At 39.3% G+C, this 9,444-nt stretch overlaps 1 protein-coding gene across 1 annotated transcript in view; it reads right to left on the reverse strand.

Annotated features, from left to right (window-relative positions):
* Positions 1-9,081, reverse strand: part of hcn4l (hyperpolarization activated cyclic nucleotide-gated potassium channel 4l) — a 31,749-nt gene extending 22,668 nt beyond the window's left edge. Inside the window, exon 1 of the mRNA XM_063002584.1 lies at positions 8,468-9,081. Within this exon, the coding sequence (XP_062858654.1) occupies positions 8,468-9,081 (614 nt within the window). The remainder of the gene's footprint in view (positions 1-8,467) is intronic.
* Between the last annotated feature and the right edge of the window lie 363 nt (positions 9,082-9,444).

Below are 9,444 nucleotides of genomic sequence, written 5' to 3' on the forward strand. Positions count from 1 at the left end.
AACACATTGTAAAAGTTGATTTAGCAAATTATGATCAATAAAAAGCATGTATGGCATCCTGTGGAAAACCAGTTACACTTTCTTCCATGTATTCCAAACCCAAAACAGCTATAGCAATAATGGGGCTGAATCTTATATATGTTTTAGTCAGATATGTTTTGCAGTTTATGTAGCAACTTTTACAATATGAAGCACTGTATGACTATAGATGATTATTACAATGATGCAGGTATAGTGACTCTCCTAGGTATCTGCTTAGATTTGTAAGGTTACCACCAGTTTGCAGAAATCTTTGCAGTAAACTTAATATAGTAACATGGAATACATACGTATGTATATGAATCGTATTAAAATCGACTGAGACTATGTGCAAGACATTTTATAATTAAATTTGTTGCAACCTGTTTGATTGCACTCAAAAGAGAAAGTACTATTGTTGAAGCTTAGAATTTAGACAGGAGAGTGGATTTCCTAAGCAGCCTAAATGTCCTTAAATACCAAGCTCACTTTTGTCTTGTAGGTCAGTTTAGTTGTTGTGGTCTCATGTTTGAATAAAGCTGGGTTGTAATTAATCAGCTGTTAATCATACACTTTATGGACCACCACAGATTGATGTGAAAGAAAGCAATACTCCTCATTTTGAAACTCTTCAGTAGAATTTTTTATTTCTTTTAAATACACTTATAAGGAGCTCAGGCACATCTATTGTGCTAGTTCACCACCTCTGAGATCTCAGCTGTGCTGTCGAATGCCCCGACACATACACAGACACCTAGGTGCAATTTACTGTAACTACTCCACCTTTGCATGTTTTACAAAGTGAGAGGAAACCAGTGTGCTGTAGTGTGGCATCCAGACTTAAAATGATAGCGGGGTAGTAAGAACATGAAGGAGAATGCATTTAAAGTAGCAATGAACATAAGATTGTAGCTGTTGTTATTTGGCAAAGTGCATAAATATAGTAATAAGAAATTCTAAAATTACTGTACAGGAAAATTGTCACAACATTCTGTAATGATATATTGTGTCCTCACAGTGTTCCTCTCAGCTGAACACTGAGCTTTATAATGATTATAACTTTCTGCTATAATGGTTAGAGCAGTAAACAGAGGGAGAACCCACTGATCAGTACATGAACAAAAATATTTTGTACTGCAGACCTCACAAATATAAGACAACTGTATGCACATTCAAAAAACAATGTACAAGCATGACTAAGCAATCCGTTTATGTAGGTGTACAAAGAATGTAATAATCTCTCGCTCATCTCTGTAGCACACTGTTATGTAAATTCATATTACAACCCCTACAATCTGTAGCCCGTCATAAATTGCATGGAGGCAGATGTATATGTTTGATTTATGACAGAGATCATTACCACTGGCTAAAAAAATGTTTCGTTTGTGTAGTTTTATGGTTCTGTTTTCTTTGGTTTCAACAAACCCTACTTCCATAATAGTTGGGATAGTATGCAATAAACCTGAAATCTGTCATTTGTTCATTCATTTGAACCTTAATTTAATAGACAGAAACACAAAGATTTTCAGTGTTTTTAATGATGAATTTATTTTCCATTAAAAAGGGCGGTTAGTACTTTTAACTAGTTTTTTTTTTTTTATAATCTGCCTTTTATCTGTTCTTATAATACACATTTTTCACAAAGTTAAAAGGGCACAATTAGCACATAGGATATCATTGGATGCTGTAGTACAGATATGTTTTTTTACTGAAATTAATGAGCTCATAGCGATGTGCTTTGCACAGCTATAACTGAGTGCATGGTGAGCCTGGTCTTGTGTGTGAACAGCAATTGAAATAACTATACAGCAATAAACCTAATTTATGAAATTTTATAAAACACTCCATGTGCTGACACTGCTAGAGGACTGATAAGTGCTTTCTGGATGAGGTGTTATTGTTTGTAGACACTTTCACTTGACAGTAAACAGTAATTACAATTAACCAGTGCGGTATCTATGTAGGCAGAAATTTGACAAACTGACTTGTTAGGTCATTTAACAAGACCATGTTCAATGTATTGGTATGATGCATTTTAATACAAATGTTTGCATGTCTGTTTCCTTGATTTAACGTAATGTATTACCAGCAACTCCAAAAATCAATCTATGCCAAACGTACCTGTTACTGTGTCTGCCTGCCAAAAAACTAAAGTAGAATGAATTTGACTTGACATCTAAAGCAACAGAAACCTCAATTTAGCGGCAACAGGTTAAATGTAGAAGCAGAAAACCACTGGGGAAAATATACATCCACAAACAAATATTATAGGATATAATATATATTAAAATATATTAAAATCAATAATGGCATAGAAACACTAATAAATAATATGTAGCCCTGACTTTAAGGGCCAATTTGATTAGACAGTATATACTACGGATACAAACCGATTATAAAACTGAGCTTCTGCATTAAAGACAGATTTTAGACTGTCAAACAAGGCTATGCGAAGAGAAAAGGACAATATAAATCCTAGAACATAAACACAGCTCTAAAGCTTTTGTGATAATCAGCTTTCTCTTGTTGATTTGCCAAAAATGCACTCTCATTCTGGTACTGCTGAGCCTTTCATAGGTCCTAATTGTCTTTGCCAATCCTCATGCCTGTACCCGTGATGAGCTCTTTTGGAGGAAGTGTCTCCCTGTTGCAGATTTAGTCATCAGCTCCTTTTAACCGCATATTTATCTCACTGCTGGAGCTAAATCCAACAGTCCGTTCACACACTTCAATATTCCAATATTCCAATTCAGCACATATTTGCATATGCAGTCTAGTAAATTGTGCCTTTGTTGGTGGGCATATTGCAGGTTATTTGCTAAAGAACAATTGCATTGTTAAAAATACATTTAAAACATGCAAAGGCAATGAGTATACAGTATAAGATTTTTGCATGAACAATTTATTGCTGATTAAACTTCTACATCTTTTCTCTAAAGGGAAACCTCACACAGACACAGAAAAACATGCCAAACTCCTCATAATAGACAGATGTATATATTACCCAGCCCCAGGTGGTTGACAATCATATTACCAAGAGGAAACCCATGACAAGACCATAGTAGGCTCTGGCTAAATGACATGTTTTGATCATTTTTAAAGTAAACACATCCTTTGCAACATTCATTCATTGTCTCTCTTACCACTGCTTTATCCCATTCACGGTTGCGTTGGTCCAATACACTGGGGGAAAGGCAGCAAACACCAAGGACAGGTCGCCAGTCCATCACAGGGCAAACACACTCACACATACATTTACACACACTCATACCTAGGGCAATTTTGGATCTCCAATTAACCTGACTGCACTTTGGACTGTGGTTGGAATGCAAAGCACCCGGTTGAAACTCACTCAGACACGAGAAGAACATGCAAACTCCACACAGAAAGGACCCAGACCGCTCCAGCTGTGGAAGCTCAACCCAGGACCCTCTTGCTGTGAGGCAACAGTGCTACCCACCAAGCCACCCTTTGCAACACTGTCTATCTGCTAATCAGGGTCCTCACACAGCGTTTCAAGACCCTACCCACATAGTCTGGTCATCCCGCCCTAAACGTGTCTGCTGCAGACACTGCCAATTATGCCCGCTAGATGGCACCCAGTTAACCGGTGGCAATGCTGAGTTTCAAACTGAGGAGTTCAGAATGTCGGCGCTGGTGTGCTAGCGGAATATCCCGCTGTGCCACCTGGGCGCTATAACACTGTTATTATTAGGGGTCTGAGCACCAAAGGTGTTGGAACCCTGTTGTTTATGTATTTTTCTCCTTTTTGATTGGACCTTAGAAATTGCTGCTGGCAGCTATATTTATTGTTGTTCCATTTCATCCTGGCCTTAGATATGATAAACAAATAAATTGTTAGGAGTAGCTTTTAGTAGCTTTTACCAACTTAGGTAAATTCCCAAAGTTAGATTTTTTTTGTCACCATTAGAAGAGGATTTACATGCTCTTATTTCATACTGGTTAGACTGCTGTAAAAGCTTGTACATGAGTATAAGTGAGTCCTCATTAGCTTGTTACAGTTCAAAATGCAGTGGCACACCTGCTCACAGGCACAAAAAGACACACTACATCACACTCATCCTGGCATCCCTCCACTGGCTCTTTATACACAATAATACGCTTTATTTTTATGTCCCCAGCTGCTTAGATGAGCCCACATTGTTGAATGGTAGAAATCGTATTTTTTGCTGTTTTAAGCTGATTTTTTCAAATGACAATGTCCTAATGAGTAAATTAATGAGTACATTTATTTAAGTTCTGTAAATCAGAGTGGGAGCTTTTCAACTAAACTGTATGAATTTATATCAAAATCTTGCTTAAGTCATATATACATTATTTACATATATTATGATTATACCAGCAGAAATATGACTAAGTTTGGGGTCATATGGTTATGGAACTATCCAAAGAAACAGGAAAGCAAACACATAAACAGTTCTTTATTTGTGTGGCCTTGTTTAGGCTTTGCATCATAACTGTACCAAAGCTATGTGGTCCATTTCAATTACCTCACTGTTGGAATTGCTCTTTCTATCCCTGACATCCACCTACACTGCAAGAGATCCATTAAATAAATTGTCATAATCTTCTCTGATGTTTGCTCCTAATAATGCTCATGGCTGTGTTAACCCATTGTGCTTGCACTGTTTCCAGTCTCCATAGCCACAGTTCAAACAAGTAGTCTGTTTAAAGAAATAGGGGGCATATATAACACAAAAGCAAACAGGATAATGGCTGGACTTTTCTCCAGTACTAGCTTTTTATTTGCTGTGTTTTAATAAGAAAATACAAAGGATTTATAGCTTTGGTTTGGTAAAGGGCATTTGACATGCAACAATCACGCAGTGGTTTAAATCAGTGAGATTTATATTAGAGAACAACACATCATTAATTGATCAGGTTAGAGGCCTCTGTTTTACATACATTTATGACAAGGTGAATGAATGTTCCCCCTGTATTTGGGCAGTTTTTCTCATCCTTCAAGGCAGATTGGATGACTTTGTCAGACAGAATGCCATGCATATGTAAACTGTCATCTTTAGGTTTCTCTATATGTTGATGTTCAATGGGGTTTAAATCTGGCCTTTGCAAGGACCACCTAAGAATATTAATAGTTGCAACACACATTCGCCCCAAAGCTGCTTCATTCAACAGGTTAAGTTCAGCAAGTCCCTTTTTCGCCAGATGCTCAAGTTGGAGACAGTTTAGACATTTACATTTAAGGCATTCAGAAGATGCTTTATCCAAAGTGACTTACATTTGTTACTACATACAATGCAAGTTACTGAGGGTTATGCTCAAAGGCCCAATAGTGGCACATTTTCGGTTGTGCAAACTAAACCAGCAACCTTCTGACCTCTAATCCAGTACCTTAACCACTGAGCTACTGCTTTAGGAAGGTTATTAAGGTCACTGCAGTTATAGAAACACTCAAAGCCTTAAATAGTTTTGTTTCCTTTCCTGATCTATGACTTGCCACAATTTGATTACAGTGATCCACAGACAATTCCTGGGACGTCATGGCTCTTTTTTTGTTCTGTAAATGCAGAGTAAATAGCGAGCCCTGGTATGTGCCTTTCCAAACTATTTCAAATCAAATAAAATTGTTACTGGTGGACTTCAATTGAATTTTAAACACATCTTAAGAATAATAAAAGAAACAAGATGCACCTGACTACAATTTGGTGTACGTCAGCAAAGGGTTTGAATACTTTTGGGAATAAGAGATTTCGTTTTTTAGTTTTTAATTACAAAAAACCTCTAAAAACATTTTCACTATCATTAACTTTGATTAGATGTAGATTAATCAGTATAAATGGCAATTATACCCATCCAGAATCAAATCCACAATACAATAAAGTTAAGGGCTCTGAATACACTTTATTAATAATTTTTTTGCTTAAAAGTAATGTGTGTACCACTTGTAAAAAAAATTCACTCACCAAAGCATAAACTCCACAAGAGTTTTTGTCATAACTGAAATCAGGGCATTACCAGCAGGTCCTTTAACTTCTGAGCTATGCTCCTGATGATCCCCTACAGTGCATCCTAGTACCTAGTATCCTATTTCCTTCCTGATTATATGATACTTACATGCCCAGCCATCACATAATCTAGGAAAAATTTGATTTGTCAGACCAGCTCATCTTCTTCCATTGCTCCAATTTCCAGTTGCTTGCATGCACCTTTGTAGATGCTTTGAATAGGGGTGCTTTGGACAGTGGACATGGGTTAACCTGGACACTTTGCATGGTCTATAACTATAAAACCCTATACACCAAAGTGTTTAATGCACTGTCTGTTGTAAAACATTTTCCCCAACTTGTAGGAGTTGCAATTAAAGCCACAGAAACGCCTTTGTTGTTGAGATTGCCTTTGTTGTCCTCTATCATTAATACGTCTTTACCAAAAAAAACACCCTGTTAGCAGTTTGTGGTTTCTCCAACTACTGTAAGTAGGCACTTACCCTGACTGCCTGTAAGCGCCTCTTGCTGTTTTAGAGATAATTAAACCCAGTTGTCTGGCCATAGGGATTTGGCGCTTATTAAAGTCACTCAGATCTATACGCCTACCCGCTGCAGTCGATCACTGCAATTTGCTGCAGTCAATAGGTGTACAATTAGCAACTACTATCAACATATCGATGCTCTTCAAAACATACAGCATAACCAGCATTTACTAATTTGGCAGATGCTTCTAAATTAAATTGACTTACAACTAAAACAGGATAAAGTCTAAGCAATTAAGGGCTAACAGTTCTGCTTAGTGGCCTAACAGTGTCAATGTGGCCACTGTAAAACACAAAATACAAACTGTTCCAAAGTCTACCCCTATTACTTCTGTAATGTTAAACAAAACATCAAAAACATGCAAGAAGACAAGTTGGGTACTGTAAAAATATCAGTATCAGATTAGCAGTTATTAGCCAACAATTACATCTCTTATATCAGTATTGTAAGACATAAGGAAAATGGGATTGGATTACTAGCCTGTAATGCAAATATTACAAGACAAAAACACTAACTAGCCAGTGCACTGATATTGATTTTGGCCTGTCTCTACATAAGTTAATTTGTTTTTTTACAGGCACAAGACATGTTTTAGGAAAGGTAGTAAATTACTCAAGATGATAGCTAAAACATAAATATAAACTGATTAGTCAAAACATTAGGACCACACGCCTAATATGCTGTCAAAACATTTACTTCACAAGTCATATAAAGGAGTCCTATGTTATCTTGTACCAGGACATTACCAGCAGGTCTTTCAACTTTTGTATGCTGTGAGATAGATCATCCTACAGAGCATCCTGGTGCTGTCTCTTCCACTGGTAACGTGAGACCTTCATTAAAGAGCTAGACTAGTGATTAGAATGTCACTGGTTCAATGGAGTTTGATCATTGCCTCCAGTTTCTGTCTGTGAGGAATATACCATGTTCTCCAGTGCCCTTATGAATTTGCTTTCACTATACAGTTACCTCCCACCTTCTAAAACCATGCTAACAGATGAACTTGCTACTCTGGCTGGACATAAATGACTGATTGTAAGACACTCTGCGATGGATTAGCACCTTGTTCGTGGGGTTTTCTGACTCTGAACCCAGCTAGACCCTGATTAACTTGCTACTTTGGGTGGACATGAATGACTGACTGTAAGATGCTCTGCGATGGATTGCCACCTTGTTCATGGTGTTTTCTGACTGTTACCAGGTGCCAGATAAACTCTGAACCCAGCTAGACCCTGATTAACTTGCTACTTTTGGTGGACATGAATGACTCACTGTAAGATGCTCTGCGATGGATTAGCACCTTGTTCATAGGGTTTTCTGACTGGTATTAGGTAGACTCTAAACCCAGCCGGACCCTGATCAGCTGTTATCAATTGTTTCACAAACCTCACCACACTGTACATGTAGCTAAGCCAATGCAGGGCATCAAACACTTATTTAGAGCAGCATGTCTATAAAAGTGAGAGTAAACTATACCTGAAAGAAACTCACATGGACACAGGAAAACATGTTAAAAAGTTTAAAGACAGTGGCTGGAGACAAGCATCGAACCAGGGTTTCCAGATTCCATGCTGCTGTGGAGCATTCACTTTATCGGCTGCACCACCGCTGCTGAAAAGAGTTAATAAAGCTAAACAATTTACAGTATAAATTGGGTAAATTAACGAATTAAAGTGTAATAAAATCCAATAATGATAATCTAATTGAGTATCAGTCCTAATAACTATGATTGGTATCTGAACATTAATATTCATTGATATAAAGCACCTGTGTGGCTGGTCCCCAAACACACACACACACACACACACACACACACACACACACAATATTACAGTGTCAGTAGCTCCCCTTAGTGGGAAAAGCTAAACGTGAGTGAGTTACTGAGCAACAAGCAAGTTCCATGAGGTGCTTCACATGCACAAAATGCAAAAGCTTACCTGAAGTCGCTATACGGGTGGATGATCCAGGATCCGGCAGACTTGACCCGCTCCTGCTCTCGCTCCACCGCCTTCTCGCTGCCGAACATACGAAGAGAGAACTTGTTGACTCCGGGCTGCAGAATGGCACCCAGTTGTCTGTGCATGAAGCCCGACTGGTAGATATGCTCATCGTCGGGTGTCATCTGCTCATCACCTTCCAACTTGATGAAAGTCGAGTGTTCATCAGAAGCTGAGTGCTGCTGGCTCTCAACACCCTCCTCCGGCGCTCCTTCGGCATCTTCAGGACTTTCAGCTCCTCCACCGCAACCTTCCTCATCTTCCTCCTCGGCGATGAGCCGCCTCTGCTCGGGCTCTTCAGGGTCTGCAGTGTGGCGGCTGGTGATGGACGACAGGCTTCCCTTGAACCTGCGGCAGTCTCCGTTGGCGTTTCCTCTGAGCGCGCTCAGTGCGTCTGGCTCCCCGCTCGCGGCCTCAGAAGAGACGGCAGACCCCAGCGCTTTCATGCGCACGCTCTTCCTCCGCGCGTCCGCCTCGCTTTCATCCGATCTCGGTCCGATTTGTTGGGGCAAGCTGTAAAGACGCTTGCGCATGGAGGAATGCAACCTGTCCATTTTGCTTTAGCGCACGAGCGAGGGAATTAGACAAGGGCGAACGCGGACATAGGACTTAAGTTTCCCAAGACAGACAGGTTATGTGAGACGCAGACGCATGTACATGTATACAAAGGTAGAAATAAAAGCATTTGCAGCAATTACCTTAAATGAAAAGCGCATGTACCGTTCTCAGGTAGCGGAGAGCAAGGTGAATGAACGCGCTTCAGGGATGCAGGGTTGCTGGATCACCACTGACGTGAAGAAGAAAACAATCAGACGAGCGTTTCAATGACAAAGACCCGTGTCTCCCCAAGTGCACCCCGTCAGACAGGTTAGAGGCTGGAAAACGCAAAAATACATGACATCCAAATCCATCTTTAA

The sequence above is a fragment of the Trichomycterus rosablanca genome, chromosome 1, assembly GCF_030014385.1.
Source record: "Trichomycterus rosablanca isolate fTriRos1 chromosome 1, fTriRos1.hap1, whole genome shotgun sequence".
NCBI lineage: Eukaryota > Metazoa > Chordata > Actinopteri > Siluriformes > Trichomycteridae > Trichomycterus > Trichomycterus rosablanca.